The 18,811-nt window shown below is 39.7% G+C and overlaps 5 protein-coding genes across 6 annotated transcripts; 2 read left to right on the forward strand and 3 right to left on the reverse strand.

Annotated features, from left to right (window-relative positions):
• The first annotated feature begins 36 nt into the window (after positions 1-36).
• On the forward strand, positions 37-7,795 carry LOC135795283 (tRNA-uridine aminocarboxypropyltransferase 1). Of its 2 annotated transcripts, XM_065306908.1 has the most exons (5): positions 37-170; positions 5,488-5,792; positions 5,846-5,909; positions 5,963-6,873; positions 6,940-7,795. In XM_065306908.1, exons 4-5 carry the CDS (start codon positions 6,676-6,678, stop codon positions 7,675-7,677), a joined length of 936 nt encoding a protein of 311 aa, XP_065162980.1. In that variant the 5' UTR covers positions 37-170; positions 5,488-5,792; positions 5,846-5,909; positions 5,963-6,675; the 3' UTR covers positions 7,678-7,795. The 2 variants fall into 2 exon arrangements, 1 of the variants encoding a protein (XP_065162980.1); XR_010549057.1 differs by lacking the exons at positions 37-170; positions 6,940-7,795 and adding an exon at positions 3,635-4,515 and having other exon boundaries at positions 4,578-5,792; positions 5,963-6,489.
• Positions 166-3,446, reverse strand: LOC135795281 (coiled-coil domain-containing protein 39). Its single transcript, XM_065306906.1, has 3 exons — positions 1,041-3,446; positions 718-908; positions 166-664 (listed from the first exon to the last, which is right to left on the reverse strand). The coding sequence occupies exons 1-3, from the start codon at positions 3,313-3,315 to the stop codon at positions 257-259; spliced, it is 2,874 nt and encodes a 957-aa protein (XP_065162978.1). The 5' UTR covers positions 3,316-3,446; the 3' UTR covers positions 166-256.
• On the reverse strand, positions 7,697-9,914 carry ebi (transducin beta like ebi). Its single transcript, XM_065306910.1, has 3 exons — positions 9,488-9,914; positions 8,832-9,400; positions 7,697-8,767 (listed from the first exon to the last, which is right to left on the reverse strand). Exons 1-3 carry the CDS (start codon positions 9,543-9,545, stop codon positions 7,922-7,924), a joined length of 1,473 nt encoding a protein of 490 aa, XP_065162982.1. The 5' UTR covers positions 9,546-9,914; the 3' UTR covers positions 7,697-7,921.
• Positions 9,915-10,294: 380 nt separating this feature from the next.
• On the forward strand, positions 10,295-14,060 carry LOC135795544 (TATA box-binding protein-like 1). The gene is made up of 4 exons (XM_065307251.1): positions 10,295-10,471; positions 10,931-11,546; positions 11,620-11,714; positions 11,773-14,060. The coding sequence occupies exons 2-4, from the start codon at positions 10,951-10,953 to the stop codon at positions 11,937-11,939; spliced, it is 858 nt and encodes a 285-aa protein (XP_065163323.1). The 5' UTR covers positions 10,295-10,471; positions 10,931-10,950; the 3' UTR covers positions 11,940-14,060.
• A 24-nt stretch (positions 14,061-14,084) lies between these two features.
• On the reverse strand, positions 14,085-16,430 carry GluRS-m (putative glutamate--tRNA ligase, mitochondrial). Its single transcript, XM_065307250.1, has 7 exons — positions 16,057-16,430; positions 15,754-15,988; positions 15,284-15,700; positions 14,994-15,225; positions 14,765-14,925; positions 14,389-14,704; positions 14,085-14,325 (listed from the first exon to the last, which is right to left on the reverse strand). Exons 1-7 carry the CDS (start codon positions 16,169-16,171, stop codon positions 14,194-14,196), a joined length of 1,608 nt encoding a protein of 535 aa, XP_065163322.1. The 5' UTR covers positions 16,172-16,430; the 3' UTR covers positions 14,085-14,193.
• Between the last annotated feature and the right edge of the window lie 2,381 nt (positions 16,431-18,811).

The following is an 18,811-nucleotide window of genomic DNA, read 5'->3' on the forward strand; positions in this document are numbered from 1 at the left end:
AACTTTTCTGGGGGAACTTTAGTAACTTTGGCAGTAGGTTGGTAGTAATGATTCTCATTTCAACTGTTTAAAATTGTTCAACAATCTCCGCCATTTTAATTGAAATTACAATCACCATGTCGCAGCAGCAACGACAATCTTCTTCTGTAAATCAACAAGTTGAAGTCAGAGTGAGTAATTTTTTTATTTGTATAACTCGTGATTCACATGACACACAATAATTTAATAAGCGGTTAATTTCAATGCGGTTGTATTCTTACTTGCGCTTGGTTTTTGACTCTTTGCTATTGTCTTTGCGTAAACTGGAAGTACTGCCACTGCTGATGGACGAAGCACTTGAAGTAGGCATGTCTAAATTGAGCTCTAAACATGTAACATTCGCGGCGCTTTGCCTCTCTGGCTTTGGCAATTGCTTCTTAACGCGTACTGTTCTATGCGTGTGACCGCTGCTATGCGAAGATGTATCCGAAGGCGGAAAAGAATTGACAGAATCCGAACTGACGGATGCACTTAACGTTGTGCGTGGTTGAGGCATTTCGAGCTGGTGCTGTTCGAATTTGGCACGCAACACGGGCATAGTTTCTGGGTATTGTATCGCGAAGTCGGCCAGTTGGTACATAATGGATTTGTTGGTGTCTTGCAGTTGTCTTATGTACAATTCACGCTGAAATTAGACAATTTTAGAACATGGAACTTTTAAAATGGGGTGATTATTACGTCATATTTTTCCACTTGTTGGCAGTCTATCTTTCTCAAACATTGTTTTATATGGTCCGAGGCGCGTCCAATCTTCACTTCTCTGGCTTCGTGTTCTCTTAAGAACTGCAATAAAGTCTCTTCTAGCTTGTCCAACTCTGCTTGTGTAATGTTCTTAATTTCATTACAATGATCTAGTTCTCTTTGCAATTCTAAAATTACAAGAAAAAATGTTAATATGTATAAGTTTCGTATCAATATGAGAAATAGTAGATATTCTAGGTTATGTGAGGCAACATTGCATAGCATATTGCTGTGACAACTATATTTAAAACACAAATTACCTTTTTGTTGGTCAACTTTAAGATACAAGTCATGTTTCTTTTCCTTCAAAATCCCACACTTTTTCGTGAATTCTTCCTGCATTCTTTCCATTTCCTCGGCATCACGACTCTCTTCATCTACAATAGTAAGGCTATCTTTGAAAGATTTGTTTGTCATGTTGACTACCTTTAACGTATTCTCCATAGCGACAATTTCCTGCTCGCTTCTTCGTATCTTTTTATCCAATTCATCTCCCTCCTGCTGTAAATCATACTTTTCCTGAGCTATTCGAACTTTAAATGCGGCGACAGACATTGTGTCTCCGGCTTCGTCCTTTCCCAGCATTCCCAAAGACAGACTATATTTGTTTTCCAACTGTTGAATTTTTACACATCTTTGTGAGATATCCGCCTTCAAACGACTTTTGTCTTCATCCAAGTTTTTCTTTTTGGCAAACAGCACATCTCTTGCAGCCAATAGCTCAATGTGCCTTTCTTTGAGAGTAGCAATCAAATCAATTTTATAATTTTGCATGTTGTAAATCTCTTCATCTGCATCACTCAATGCATTTTGAAGTTTATCCACTTTGAGTTTGATAAGATTCTCCGCGACCTGCAATTGCTGAGTGCGTAAAGTTTCTGCTTTTGCCTGTTTAATACCACCTTCAATCTGTAGGCACAAGGATTGTAATTTATCCTTTAAAATTTGATGAGCTCCAGCATCGTTGGACATTGTATTAACTATTCGTAGATTTTCCTTCTGAAGTTTAAGGATTTGCCCGTGTAAAAGATTTTTAATCTCGAGATGTTGTTCCTGAACCTCTTCTAGGTCCTGAATTTTAGTCCTCCACATTTCTTCAAAGTCCTGCATATCATCCGGGTCTGTATTGCCCATTTGCGCTTCAATACAAGCGACTTTCATTTGTAAGTCACTCAAGATTTGTTTCTTATGAATCAGTGATTGAGTGGCAGCGGCTGAACGTTTCCGAATTTGCGCTAAGGCATTTTCAAAAGCACATACTTCCGCTTTAGTTGCATTGGTGATTTCAGCAAGTTCCGCGGTTGCACTGTTTATTTTATATTGCTTATTTAGCAAAGCTTGCATTTGCCTGGTTAATATCCCACCAGCCTTTTCGGCTTCTTTAATCATACGATCAATGATATCGGCGTTTTTCGAAGCGCTTGAACTTTGCTCCGATATCATACGGTCATGTTCACGCATCAACTCCATATCTTGTTTGATTTTGTTAACTCGATACTGGTAGTTCTCCTTCAGTTTACTAACTTGTTTAATATGAGATTTGGCCCTATTCATGTCGGCTGCACCACGTTGGATGGCTTTTTTCTTGTTAGTGTGGTCATTGATAAGACGTTGATTATCTTGAATAGCATGATGATATTCCTTACGCAATCGAAGGCTCGATGCATTCACCTCATTAATTTCCAGCCGAATATATTTGTTGGCATTCGTTTCGTTTGCTAGAAATGCTTCCTCTTCTTCCATCACTCCTCGTTTTTGCTTAATAGTTTCTTGAATGTTTTCAATAGAAAAATGAGCTCTTTTAATATCAACGTCTTTTTGCCGTAGATTCTTCACAGATTCTTGCCATTGTTTTACTAATGCAATCCTTTCGTCTTTCATGGAACTCAACATCTTGCCAGTGCGTTTTAGCACTTGCTCATAGTTCATAACATCGACGTCCATCTGGGCTAACATGGCTTTTCTCACACTAACCTCGTTACGCAGACTCTTGCCTCTGGTTTCTAAGTCGCTGAGTTTTTTCTTGTCCTCATCAGAGAACTTTTTAAGCAGTTCGTTATCGTCGTCCCGTTTTTTAACTGAATCCTCCCACGCCTTCATTGCTTGCGTATCCCATTCCGCTTCGGTTTTCATTTTCTCTAACTTGGAAAGCTTTCTAGCTAGGAGAAGTTTTTTGGAATTGATACGTGATCGAATATCTTCTGTGAGTTTAGCCAATCGTTTACATTCCGACAATGTGTTGTCCTTTTCGGCTTGTTTCAGCTTGAGTTTATGTTTTTCGTTATCGAGTTGCTGATTGTACGTTGTAAGAAGGGTCTGGTTTTGGCCAACCTCCTGTCTTACATACTTCAAATGCTCTTGGAGATTCTTGCAGCGATTTGAAATATCATCGTACTCTTTTCCCATTGCGCTTTTCTTGATAACTAAGTGAGCAAGCTCGCGTTCCAATGCTTGATTTTCTTCATTTGCGATTGGTAGTCGGAAACCGGAGTCCCAACCGATGGTTTTAAGAACATCTGCCACTGCATCATCCATTTTGAAATGGCAATATTATAAAATGCACAAAATGCGTTTATTGTATAATAAAATAAAATATCGTGTATTTTGTGAGAATATCTCACAACAAATGTTTGTTTTATTGATCAAATAATTATTGACTTGCGTTGATACCATGGTAACAGCTATTGCCAGAAATGGATGCCTAAACAACAGTTGGCGGTGGAATGTATTTAATGAGTTTACCTGTTGCTGCATCAAGTTTGCTCTACATGTGTTTTTATTGAAAATGATGGCGCCGCGGCGCTATTTTTAGCGGGTTTATGGGACGCGTCGCCAGCGGGCGTTCGCCACTTGCACGATGCGACTTAAAAATAGTCGCTTCCTTTAAACAGGCATATGCTGCTGAGTTATTTGCGCTTTCCTGCGGTTGATAAACACAAATTCGCCACAGTGTTCACAAAAAGATACTAAAAAGTGCATAAATTGTTGCCATGGCAAAATTGGAATGCCCCTTATGCTGCAAGCCACACTTTAATGACTTGGAAGCACTGAGGACTACATTAGTAGCAGCTACAACCACGGAAATCCAGTGCCCAGTGTGTCATGAAACCCAGCGAGGATTGGATAAGTTTACTATTCATCTGTTTACACATTTGGCAAACACGGATGAAGAGATTCATGTACCAGAAACAAAACCAAACTTAATTCAAGCTGCCACAGTACCGACAGTACCAAATTTTGAAGCACCGAAAATTTCTGAGGAAATGCCATGTCCTGATATTTCAACGCGTGATGGTCCGTCGGTAGCTACGGTTGTTGCGGCTGGAATAGAAGAGCAAATTACCAATGTTCAGAATGTGCTAGCAAACGAGCAACGTACAATTCGTTGTGATATTTGTAATTTTACATTTTCGGACGAGAATATCCTGGATATGCATCTGAAGTTATTGCATCAGACTTTGGAGGATAAACAAACTGGTCTATACAGCTACCATTGTCATTTATGCAGCAAAAAGTTTAAAATGAAAGGAAGTCTTATGGTGCATCTACGTGTAGCTCATTATGGATTTGGACATAACAACAAAACTGAACTCGATCTGGTAGCAAGTCTCAATAAGTTCAAGAAAAATGAAGCAGCCAAAAATGACGAGCAGCCAAAAAAATGGTCCTGTGATGTTTGCCAAAAACTGTTTACCACGAAATATTTTTTAAAGAAACACAAACGTTTGCATACAGGTATTATTATATTAAATAATAAAAAAATACAACAAATCAATTTAACTTATTTTGGGCTTTAGGTGAAATGCCGTATTTTTGCGCACAATGCAACAAATATTTCACTTTTCAACAAACCTACCGTAAACATATGTTGTACCATTCTTCGGAAAAACCGCACGTGTGTCAAGAATGCGGGCGCGCGTTTAAAGAACTCTCGACGCTACACAATCACGAGAGGATACATTCAGGAGAGCGACCATTTGCCTGCGAATTTTGTGGAAAGTGTTTCAGACAGAGAGTTTCTTATCTGGTACATAAAAGGATTCATACTGGAGTTTTACCTTACAAATGTACTGCTTGTGGCAAATCATATCGGTATAAAGTGAGCCAAAGATCGCACAAGTGCACAGCAATGCCACCGGGGGACGTTATCAAAACTCCAACGCCATCACCTGCTACATCGTCTCCCACAACAGCAACAACTCATGAATCAGATAGGGATAACTTAAATTTGAGTTTGAATCAAGTTAATATAGTGTTCAATACGGATGGGCAAATTATTGGTCAGAATTTTACTTTTGATGGGCAAAATTTAATAACATTTAATAATAGTTTTCCTAGTGGGTCACATGACACTCAAGTAGTTGATTGTAAATCAATTGTTGTTAATGAGAAGGAAAAAGAAAAAGTTGGCGAATTCTACTCATTAATAGGAACTGTTGGGAATGAAGTTAGTAGTGAAGTTACAGCGCTGACGACACACACGTCTAATATGTCAATTAGTTGTAACAAAATGTTAAGTGCTACAATGGATACTCAAGAAGTATCTACAAGCGATAAGTTACAAACCATAAATGAAGAGTCTTTAAAACAATTACTGTACGGCGCTGTAAATCAATAAAATATTTGGACAAAAGAAAAAAGATAAAAACCTTGCTTCAAAGTTAATAAATTTTTAAATGACTGTATTAACTTATTTTTTAATTCTAGGATGAAGTTCATCAGGATTATCAATCGGCTTTGAAACAACTTCAGGAACTCTGCAACAGTCAGATTGAGTTGGAAACTGAAAGAAACGCTCTACAAGAGGAAACTCGGAAGAGTATTCATGAACATGCTAATATACACACGGAATTGACAAATTTGAAACTGATCAATGATAAACTGCGCACCAGTCAAATCAAACCACTTGGCATGTATCAAGCTGCCGAAAAACAGTATGCACCTGCTTCAAAAAACTACGAAGCAGTTAGATTGAAATTGAAAGAAATGAGGCAAAAACACGACGAGTTATTGTAAGGTATATATCTTTAAATTCGATGAGTTTTTTTAAGCGTCTTATTTTTAGAACACAAATTGTTGAAGAGGATAAAATATTTCTGGAAAAGTATAAAGATTTTATTGCTGAAAAGGTATGTTTTTCCTCAATATATATGGTAAAATATTTAAACATATTTTTTAATAGTCTTCCGATAATTTGGAAGCTATGGTTAAAAAAGAACTAACACTTAATCAAGAACTAATCCGAACAAAGGAGGAATTAATAAAGAAGAAAATTCCATTGGAAATGCACGTGAAGGAATTGTCCGCGGAGTCTGATTCTATGAATATAGATGATATGATTCATCCAAAAATGTTGAAAATGTTTAATGAGGATAATTTGAGGAGCGATATTACAAAGAATCGTCAATCAATATTAGTAGTTCGAAAACAAATGGCGTTTTTCAAAAAATCAACTAAAATTAACAAGCCATAACAAAGAAATTAAATATTTCAATATAAGTATGTTAATTGATTTCCAGAAAAACATTGCGGAAATCTATATTAATTTATAATTGTTATTACTGAGAATTATTTATGTTTTTCATTTTGGCAAAGTACTTTCAGAATTTTTTCAATAATTTGATTTAAACAACTGTTAAATCAGGATTATATATTAATTGGTAGCAAAACATGCTTTTTTGTTTGCAATATAAATTTCTTTCGATCCTTTTCGACCGCTTTTGTTTAATAGGCAACTAATTTTATTGCTACCTTTAGCGACTATGACCACAAAGATTGTTCACTCACATAACCTACTTTTTAACACGCAAAAATTATCGCATGTATTCAACACTTTGAATACACTTAAACTTTAAAAACGTCGAAACAATAAATAAATAAGTGAATTATGATAAAATGACGCATCCGAATAGTGCAGAAGGTCGACCTAGTGCCGAGAATCCCTTCAAACACCTTCGGATAGATGACAATTCAGTGTTGAACACGTTTGAAGACCGTTACTCCTGCGGCGTATGCCACAAATCACGTAAATTCTTTTGTTACACATGTTATACTCCACATCCCAAATTGCAAGGAGTAATCCCACACGTAAAAGTAAGTTTTACATGATTATTATGTAAAAACCCTGAGATATAACTGCATATTATTCATTTGTTTCAGTTGCCTTTAAAGATTGACATAATCAAACACAAACAAGAGATTGATGGCAAAAGCACAGCAGCTCATGCAGCAATACTATCATCAGAAGATGTTAGAGTCTATACATTTCCCGATATTCCTTCTTATGATATAGAAAATGAACATGTGGTGTTAATTTTTCCTAGCCAGACAGCTCTGGACATTCCTCAATTGTTTGGACATGAAACAATCCAGTCAAATGAATGCCAAGAAGAAGAGGAGAAAGGTTTCCACAAAGGAACACTGCTCTCAAACTTAGTGCCAAGGGCATATAAAAATAAATCAGGTCTGCAGGGAAATATGCCTGTAAATAGGGCCGTTTTTATTGACAGCACCTGGAACCAGAGCAGAAGTATTTATAAAGATGAACGAATTCGTAAATTATCTTGCGTTGTGCTGCAGAATCGCATTTCGCAATTCTGGCGGCATCAAAAAGGCAGCCCGCGTTGGTATTTAGCCACAATTGAAGCAATTCATCAGTTTGTGATAGAAATGCATATTAATGCATTTGGTGTGCACCCTGAGTACAGCGGACTTGCTAGTTGTTTCGTTGATGAGAGTTTACAAACGTATAGCGGTGAAACATACATGTCGAGAGAAAAAGAAGCCTACAATGGACAGTATGACAACCTCCTGTACTTCTTTGAGTACATGTACAAATTAATCCACACGCATTATGACCACGAGCAATTGTATGCGTATAAAAGACGAATGACATGAACGAAGAATAACAACTGAATGCTTTAACAAGACGTTTTAATGTTAATGCTTAATCTTCTCTGATTTTAATATAAATATGTATAATAAAATGTACATTGTACACAACGTCATAAAATAACTACAAGTAAGGAAATGTGTACCGCCGTCCTAGACCTAGAAATTGAGTAAGAAAATATGTCTTCGCGTAATAGTTATAAGTCTTAATACAAATTCGTTCCGTGTTCAATATCGCACCCGTAAATGTTTATAACTTGCGCAAGTCGAGTACAAACACGCTGCCATCAGACGCGCTAGCGCCCACTTTGTCCCCGCGGCTATTCCAGCACACCTCAAAGATACCGCCTGTGCCTTTGTAGCTGTGCACCAATTGACCGCTTTGCGTCGACCAGATGTGCACACATTTATCGAAGCTTCCACTGGCGAGGAATTTACCATCAGGACTGAACGCCACCGAATATACGGGTTCGGTATGTTTTAGCAGGGTGTGTATGCATGCACCGCGCTCAACATCCCAGAGTCGTACTGTGGAGTCGAAACTGGCTGACGCGAGGATGAGGTTCATATTCGGATTGGATGTGCCGGGGCCCGTTGGGGACCATTTGATCGTGTAGATTTCTTTAGCGTGCGCAGCAAGATCGTGCACGCATGTGGTTTGGTTCATCGACCAAATCTTGAGCGTCATGTCGTCGGAGCAGGATGCGAGCAGGTTACCCTGTGGATCCCATTTGATGGCGTTCACCTCGTTGGTGTGACCCTGGAAGGACTTGATTGGTTTATCGACGGTCAACTTGCAGACGTGGATGCACTGGTCAGTCGAGCAACTGGCGAAGCTCGTATTTGTTTGCCAGTCGACATCAAGTGCTGGCGCCGAGTGGAAACTAAACTGCTGAGTGCACTGCCCACTGGCAGCGTCCCATATTATGGTGGTCTTGTCAACACCGGCGGAGAGGATGTAGTTGCCGCGTTTGTTCCACTTCAGTGCAAAGATTGGGCCCTTGTGTTGGCCGAGAGTTCGTGCAAGTCGTCCGTCTGTATGCCAGATTCGTGCATAACCATCGTAGCTGCCCGTTGCCAAGTATGTGCCATCACACTGCCATAAATAAACAATAATATTATATTACATAATTTCAAACAGTACCAGAGCATTGACTTACATTCCAGTCCAATGATGTGACATCTTTGTTGCTTGGCACTTCAGTGCCACCTCTCTGAATACAATGCCTCAGAATTAGCTGATTAGGACTGGCAGAGTTATCAGACATATCCCAAAGTCTTGCTGTACTGTCCCCTGAACCACTGGCCAATAGATCTGTGGTTGGATTCCAGGCACAAATGAAAACTTCACTCTCATGCCCCCTGAGTACTGTAGCCTTGGAAGAAGGAATTTCATTTGAGTTATCCACCTCCATAACTTCATTCTGTGTTGAAACCACAGCTTCCTCCCCATTGGTGTCTGTAACTTCACTCTTGATGGCTTGTTTCTGTGCATTTTGTTGATTTTGCCTGCTTGCCACCACATCAGGCATCACAGCATCAATTAGACTCAAGCTCTCTACAATCCTCTGCTCTGTTCCATCATCAGCTAAGCTTATCTCAGCTTCTGTGTACTGAAGCCCTTTTTGCAGAATGTTCAAAAGGGCCGCCGGTGGAACCAGAGCACCATTTATGTTAGATTGCGAAATGTGCGACTCAATACCGAAAGTGTATGCGGAGTGCTGGAATCCTAAAACAAAATTCAACATTTATTAGAGTGGGAATTTAGTTGGCTACCGGCGCGGCAAAACGGTTATCGCGCGAAAATTTAACATACCTGACTCCTGGAGGTATCTGTAGACGAGGAAATTTACCTCGTCGCTAGAGAAACTCATCCTGACGGAGGCGCGCTCGTAATTCGATTCTCAAATGTGTACACAAAACTGGGAAAACATTGACGATGGGAAGAAAAACACGACCGGGGAATGCTTTTCATTCCGCCATGTTGTTTAATGCGCTTCAGCTTCGGTTGACGGATTCGTACAGGTTCCTGTAACTCGCGCATGACTAAATGCGCAGACTGCATTTTACAACCTATAAATTGGTTGTTTTCATTCAAATGTCGTTAGTTCGTTGCGTACAGCGCAAGGCATTGTCGAACTGTGCGGGATTTTTTAATTCAGGAGAAACCATTAACGTTATTAATTATATTGAGATTGACGGAAAATTTAAATAATTTTGTATAAGAATCTAGTATTGCAATTCTGACATTTTTGCCTTGCCTCATTGCCAAGTGAATTTTATAAATTGGTAGGTGGAACGCATTTTGTTTTATTAAACTAATTTAATATATAAAAATGGTTATTCATTTTTATAAAAAAAATATGTCATAGAAACGAAAACTTTATCTATCTTAGATTCAAAATTATACAAACCCTTTTCGCAATTTGATTTTAATTCTAGTAATTTTTAATAAAAAAATAAATAAATAATTTAATAAACATTTGGGCAAATATTTCGAATATTTCTTAGCAAAAATTTAGAAAAAAAACATTGGTGAAGAAATGCATACCCTGAATGTTCTCGAATAATTTTGGCAACATGTTGCAAGATTTGGTTGGCGATAGTAGCGCCACCAGCCGAGTCAAAGGCTGAGCGCGGCGAGCGGATCGCAGATCGCACGGTTCAGTATTGGCTGTGGTGTTGGTGCGTGTGTCATGGCTGCAAACAATGGAATTACATCCATTTAAACAAAACTCCACGCTCGCAGCGCACAATTTCAACCACGAACCGGCTGAGGTGCTATTGCTTTGAACGGCAGGTGAGTGACTTATCTACGCACCGGTCTTGGCGGGCGGTGGTCGCCCGCTGGCGCCGTTTTGCCTCGCGATTCCCAGTCGTATCGGATACTCGCCGCGCGACTTCCTTCCTCTGCGAGCGGCGCGCTCTTGCCGCCGCTCCTCGCGTTCTATTAAAGTGTGCACAAGCGCCGCATTCGATGCGTGCGTCCGCGCGGCGTTAATTCGGGTGTAAACAACGGTCCAGCCGATTGTTGCGAAACCGTGTGTGCACCGTGCACACGATGCGCGCACATCACGCACATCGTGTGAGTGTGTCTGTTTACCCTCAGTGCGATTTTCCGCGCTTTTTCACCACTCAAACAACCAAAATTTCCACGAATTTGCTGCCCAGCCCGGGGATGGGGATGAAATACTTGATGAGACATGCATTGTATGGGAATCAGTATGACTAATCCAGTTCTGGTATGCTTTTGTTCCAGCCATCAGTACGTGGTGTGATATGGCTACAGTCACGGCGCTCCAGAAAAACGGCATCAAGTCGGGGCGTGCGGTGCCGAACGGCAACGGCCTTATGCACCAGGTGCCTGAGCTAGCTAATCTCACCGGCTTCACTACTCAAGTGGACCCATGTGGCGACGGTGCACTCAGCCCAATCAAGCAGGAGATGGAGGAAGACGTGTGCGATGAGGAGCCCACGGCAGTCGCAATAAACAATCCGCCTGCCGAGGAACCCGAGATAGACATTGTGATCAACAATGTGGTGTGCAGTTTTAGTGTTAGTTGTCATTTGAACTTACGCGAGATCGCGCTCAACGGCACCAACGTCGAGTACCGCAAGGAGAATGGCATGATTACGATGAAGATCCGCCGACCCTATACTACAGCAAGTATTTGGTCCTCCGGTAAGGTTACGTGTACGGGCGCCACCAGCGAGCCGCAGGCGAAGGTGGCCGCCAGACGTTTCGCCCGCGCTCTTCAGAAGCTCGGATTCCACGTGCGATTCAACAACTATCGGGTTGTAAACGTGCTGGGCACCTGCTGCATGCCGTTCGGAATTAAGATTAATTCCTTTTCCGAAAGACACAAAGAAGCCGAGTGAGTACCATTACTATTAATCGTCATCTTATAACTCGTTAAGTGTTTGTTTACTTTATTGATAATATTTCAGGTATGAACCCGAATTGCACCCCGGAGTTACGTACAAACTGAAGGTGCCTAAAGCAACATTAAAGATCTTCTCAACGGGCAGCGTCACTGTCACAGGTAATTGTTTTATTCGGTATTAAAGAATATTCACTAATGGTAATGGTGAACATTTCAGCACCTTGCGTTGCGGACGTGCAGTCAGCGATCGAGCACATATTCCCACTCGTCTTCGAGTACCGAAAGGTGCGCACCGCAGAGGAGCTCGCTGCGCTGAGACTGCGGAAAAGCGCGCAGCAGCAACAACAGGATCAGGACGTAGTGTTCGAGCTGACGGACGAGTAGCTCATCGGACCAAGCGGGCATACAGCACGCGCGACGCCGGCCAAAGGACAAAGGGGCGACAGAGACGGCCACGCTCACCCGGCGCGCCCACTCCGTCACACTGCCAAATAAGAAATCACATACACACACACACATACCCATATACCCCTCGTCCGCGTCGCGAGACTCCAATACGGTGCGCGCGTGCGAAGACGCCGCCCGATTTAGTGATCAAAAGCAATCATGGACTGTTTTTCTCAATTATTTTCTACTAGTGTTTTTAAGTTAGGTTTTTCTTTATTCTACGACGCCTACGTTAGTTACTACTCTGCGATTATGTAACCACGTCGCCGGATGAATTACTTTCCGTTTTTCTACGCCAAGCCGCCCGCGAAGCGCGAAAGACCTTATTTATGATTTTTTATGAATTTCGTTTCGAATGGAGAGATAAGACGAGCGGCGTGATTGTGGACAGCCGGCAGGACGCGCATGGACACGAGTGTGTGCGGAGTGAACGAACAAGTATTGCTTCCGGTCGGATGTGCGCGCGCGCGCTCGTCCCGGCGGTGGAAAACGGGAACGCGGGCCCCGCGCTCTCCGACCACGCAGTGTCGCTCTCTTTTAGACTACTTCTTGCGCGCACGCGGCGCAAGCCACAACTTCGTTTCTCTTGTAACTAACTATTTACTATTATTACCAAAGCTATTATTTTTATGATAATTGAAACCTTGTGATGATTTTTAATTTAGAGGTATGTATTTGTAGGGAGATATATCGATATATCAATACCCCTTCTCCTCTCGGTCGGGACGAACGAATTGCTCCTCGGCACACAATTGCACGCAGCATACAAACCCCTATATTGACGTCCCTCGAAAACGAAGCAACAACAACACAAACAATTACGGAAACAATTCGCAGACTGAACTGACTATACATATTACCTAAATATAATTGTAAAACTATCGTTAGTGAAGAAGCATACTACTATTACTACTTGTACTAGAGTGTATCTGTCGCGCGAGTCATTTTTTGTACCAACAGTCATCATCAATGTGCATTCGCCACAGTAGTCCTTTTTGTAACTTCGACGATGATGCGTAGCGTGTGCTCGGACCACAGTCTCATCGCCCATGGCATGGACGCACATCTCATCGTTCACCCCAGCCCCCCACGACATGATATATGTAAAGACTTACATGCGAATAATGTTACAATGTACAGTTGTTTCGATTAAGTACCTATATAACGTGGCATTTTCAATATGCTTATAATTTATTTAACTATTTCGTTCGATTAATATTGTATAACTTTATGTTGACAGCACTCGCGATTGACTGTATCAGCAATAAGATTTGATGGAAATCGTAAGCCCAACATGTGTTGCGCGGAGAAACAGAGTGAGAGTGAGAGAATGTGCTCTTAGAAATTGTTGACACTCAATGTAACAAGAATTCATTGTCGAGGTGAACTTCTCATTTACGATTGTTTCTTATGACTTGTAATATTGTATCGCCGAGGAATTAGGGCCTAAATTTGTTATTCATGCGATTGTGTTTTTAAACTTTACGTTAGCATAACTTCGAAAACTGATGAAAGCGAATGCGAAACAAAGAGGATGAATATACTCAGTCGTAATAGTATTAAAAACAAAATTCTGTATATACTAGACGCTATTTGTTTTTTTTTGTTTACTGCAACGAGTCGATAATTTTGATGCTATTATTGTATGAATGAATTCTTGATAAGGCACGTCCGTTTAGTTACTAGTAACCTGATCACACAACATTGCATTGTTGATGAAAGACGTGTAGAGTTTTAGTTTGCTTTCGCATTTCGATGTACGGCAACAAATGTAAGTGCGAATAAACATCTCCCAGAACAAAGCACCCACATGAGTCGTGGCTGTTTTCATTAGTGAATTTGAATTTTGAACTGTATCGAAAATTGTAATAAGTAGGCCTAAGAAAAAAAAAACTAAATTCATTTTCACGCGTGAAGTTCGGTGTATTGCGTGCACGCATTTTTATTTACTGGACGTCTGAACGAAATGTTAAAAACTTGAACGCAATGGGAAGTTCGAATCAATGTCAATTCGTCAATTTAAAAAAGAGAAAATACATAGTTTGAACAAAAAAACAAGGATTATGATAGAAATCTGTAATATTTCCAACTAACATTTTATTTTCTAAGGGATGAAGAGGATGAAACAAATTTTGTAACAAACCCTAATTGATCACAAAAATTTAAGGCGCTGTATTACTATGGCGATGACTTACTTCATATTTCCGCTGCCCCACGTACTACGCTTCATTTTTGCCTCAGATTTTTCTACGAACATGCGCAGTCGCAGTAGCGAATTATCCTTGCCCAGAATGATCAACATGTCAGCCACACTAGGCCCGGTCTAATAACAATTAAATTAACAGATATGACAAAGAAACGTAAAATTATAACAATTATAAATTACCTGTAATCCGCTTAGCACTTGGCGTATTAGCTTCATCAATGCTGGGAATTTGTAGTTGTAATCTCCCGCCAATTTCTGCAGGTATCTGTTAATTGCTTGCTTGTTAAGGTAGATCTGTTTGTTTTCCAGTGCGTGGCAAAACAAACGCACGATCTCGATATCCGATTCGTCGAAGTTTTCAATATTCACGTCCGGGATGCACCATAAATACTGATATTCCTCTTGCAGTAAGTCAGATAATTTTGTAATGCGATTCAATGACCACCGTACAATCATATCTACGTGCTCGTTGTGGAGTTGCAGTAAGTTATCGGTTCTAGACAGGGAAAGTAAGTTGTACCCAACATAACCTCACTTAACCTAATAATTCACATACTTTCCCATAAAATGTTGCTTCACCATAACTTGTAAAGATTTGACGAGATTAAGACGACTATTTTCGTCTTTGACTAGGTTTTCCAATTCAAGCCTATTGTACTCCAACAGGCGATCCAAATCAAACTTTCCAGGGGATGACTTAATTGCGCCAATATTAAACTGTATTCAAAGATTTTACGTTACACAATTCCTACATAAATCAATATAGACACAAAGGTAATACAAACCCTAAGAATCAGTTGTGACATATTATAACTTTTTGGCTTAATTCCTCTATCGATGTCGTCAATGAAGCCACCTCCAGAAGTTGTGACAAAGTTAATCAACGCGTTTGGAAATATTCCATCTTGTCTGTACTGACCTAGCCGTGTGTCTTTATTGCGTTTGCTCAGTTTATTGCCGTTTGCATCAACAAGCAGAGGCAAGTGTCCGAAAATCGGCGGTTTCCAACCAAAAGCTCTTCAAATAATCAAGATAAATCAAGTTTATAAGTATATCATACTAATTGACATCTTACTTGTATATCATCAGATGCTTGGTGGTTGAAATTTGCCACTCCACACCGCGCAACACATGCGAGATTTCCATCAAATGATCATCGATCACATTTGCGATATGATAAGTTGGAAAACCATCTGATTTCACAATGATCGGATCGCCTTCATTTAGTCGTATATCGTACTTGATCTTACCATAGATTAAATCATCAAAAGATGCACAATCGTCATCGCCATTCAATTTAAATCTAATACAACATGGATCACCCTTGTTTATCCGCATGTTCGCTTCATCATGCTTTAAAGTACGGCATCGATTGTCATATTTGGCAATTTGTCGGTTTCTAATGGCTTCCTTCCGCAAAAGGTCTAGGCGTTTTTCCGTGCAGAAACAATAATAGGCGTGACCACTCTTCAGTAATTGATGAATATACTTACTAAAATATTACAAGTTTTAGTCTCTAAACATATTTAGTTAAAAATCGCGTACGCATATATATGAAGACGTTCACTCTGTGTATAAGGTGCATGTGGGCCTCCAATCTGTGGCCCCTCGTCAATTCTTAAACCCAGCCATGCCAAGTCATCTTGAATCTGAGCTGCAGCACCAGGAACCAAACGACTTTGATCAGTGTCTTCTAATCTCAAAATAAAGCGACCGGAATTCTGACGCGCATAGAAATAGTTGTACAATGCGGTTCTGAGACCCCCAATATGCATTTCACCTTTTAGCATATGTAATTAATTCAAAAATTAGATTTAGTGTATTATTTATACAATATTAGTTTTTTACCTGTTGGACTAGGTGCAAAACGTACCCTCACTGGCCCACTTGCCGTACGGCTCAAATATCGTATATGAAAAGCATAGCGAGCTAGTAATTTTGAAAATCTATTGGGATTATACATATTTATTGGGAATAAAAAGAGAATAAAACTAGTAAATAATAAGATTTAACCCCTACAAAAATGACAGAATAAATTTTGTCAACGACATCACTGACATTTCTACCCTTTTGATAACTCTTTTTATATTGTCCTATTGTTAATTATTTCACATTTCATTTGTTTTGAAATTGCTACTTTTTAGGTTTTGAGCAAAAATATTAAGGTTATATTTGATTTCACATGTATGACCAGCCCCCTGTCACATCTGTCACCTCTGACTGGCGCTGGTAGTTTAGTTGCACGACAGCTGCTTACCGTTTGTGTTGTTATCATATGGCTAAACTACGCAACTATATTGCAACCGTTGCAACTATACTTCTCTGTAAATATACGCTCTCCCTGTGACAATTGAGTCGTTTTCTGCAACACGGAGTTGAAGGGGGCTGGCTCTAACTCTCGTCCTCTTCTTTGTTTTAGCAATCGCTTTCGAATTCCGATCGCAGTCATGAGCTAAATTTGAATGTGAACTTGATTCGCTTCGTCGGTCGACTTCCGATTTAAAATATAATAAATAATAACACCCGTTCTCGCACTTCTCCTTAACAATGTAAATTATTTCGCAGATTATTATCATCGTCAGCCCTTGTCGAAGTGTAGCAACGCATAACATATTGGTAGGCTATCATTACTTGCTTCTTTTATACACTCGTGTTCGTAATACATACATCTTTTTAATCATTTCTCACGAACGAGGCGGCGTACAAATTTTAGCGGGGCATCTAGAGATGTAGAATTATTAAATTCTACGTCGGGTTGTACTTGTCTGTGGCAGGAATTGGACCTGCAACCCGCAAAAATTTGCAAATTTGCGTTTCCGACGGAAAATAATATAAATTAATGAATATTTGATGATTTCTATTAACTAAAATGATATAGGTATTTAATTTCAAGAGTAAATTCGTACAGAAATAAATGTAAAGGTTTTTATGATTTTTTGTTGTTTTCGAAGAGATTTGATGCAATTTTAAACAAAATATATGATTTTAAGACAAGTATATACATTTATTGACTACTTATGTAGTGTATTATGTTTATTTATTGCTAAATTGATAAATATTTGCATTAAACTTGCAAAATTCAGTTAATTTATTTTGAATTTATACATTCTAGCGACATCTTCATTTGAAGCTTCGAGTTATGTGTAAAAATTGCTATTTGTTTAGACAGGGTGGTGCATGCGTAGTTGCGTGTATGTGTGACACATGTGCACTGCTATTTAAGTGCGTAACCATACTCGGACTCATAGCCAATTACTCACTGCCTCATGTGCACGCCACACTTTTTGATACTCTTTGAATTTTCTTGAGGTACCCAAAAGTCACCACAGATGGCGCAATAATGCATGTTTTCGCTACAAATATTCCTGCGGGTTAAAGTCAACGTGCCCAGTTGTTGTGTAGCCGGCACGCAACTCTCACTTCGTGCGATAAGTACTAATAGGGGAGAGTAGGGTAATGGGAGTCAGCGGGTAATGGGAGTCACCCATATATCCACGAAACAATAGTTACGAGTAACGCGTAAACGGCGTTTCTACCTCCGTTCTGGCCCCCCAGTGCCACCCCCGACAAATCATGCAAATCGGTGCGTGTATCATTGAGATACGCCAATATTTTATTTTTGAGCTCCGCTGATCTAATTTTACGTCCACGCAAATTAGAAGATAAGTGTCGAATATCTTGCAATATTCGAATGAAACTTTTATATAGTCTTAGTTAAACATTCAAAATCGTGATGTGCAGTTCAGATTACATTAATGTTTTGAAGAAATATTTTTTTTGTTTTTTTTTTCACAATAGTGCAATTGTGGGCAATGGGAGTCATGCGACTCCCAATGGACGTTTTTGTCTTTAGTCCGCTCTAAATGGCCTATAAAAAGCAATGTGACTTATTTTTCAATAGCCTTCTTGCAGAAACGATACTGCAGGAAAGTAACAAAACTTATGATTCCAATATTGGCACTGATGACTTATGCCAGGGCGATGAGGATGAAGATTTGGAAAACTGATGTCTAATGTGCAACGATTTAAAAAACAATTAAATGTGGTTCAGATGCACTTCATGTGGGCTATGGGCTCATGTGAAATGCACTGGGTGGGACTTTGCGGAATATTATGTCTGCGATATCTGCTAGATTTCGTTTGATTCCGATTGTCCCCAGGGTGACCACCATTACCCGCATGTCGGTGTAATGGGAGTCAAATCTGTTTTTTAAACTTTAATAATATCCAAAATTGATTGTCAAAGTGACTGAAAATTATTTCAAATAATAGGTATTTAAGTAAACAATGCTTATAAGCGATTGCAATAAGTATTTTGTTTATAATTTAAATTATATTTGAGTTCTCCCTTAAGTGACCCCCATTACCCTCTTTTACCCTACTTTGTCTTCAGCAGAACACGACGAGCGGCTGTTCTACCTGGTAAATATTATTATTTAAAAAATTATGGCAAATAAGACCATTTTTAAGGCAAAGTTTGGGTTCCTCCCGAACTCGGATTCATTTCAACATTGTCCGAAATTGTATAACTAATGTTTTGTTTCTTGTTTATTTCAGTATCTACTCGCATTTGATTTACGGTGTTCGATACACTGGTGAGTGA

Source organism: Atheta coriaria, unplaced genomic scaffold (genome assembly GCF_025399875.1).
Source record: "Atheta coriaria isolate IRGN ID8LTWV9N9 unplaced genomic scaffold, Caltech_Dcor_3.1 hic_scaffold_7_pilon, whole genome shotgun sequence".
In the NCBI taxonomy this organism is placed as follows: Eukaryota; Metazoa; Arthropoda; class Insecta; order Coleoptera; family Staphylinidae; genus Dalotia; species Dalotia coriaria.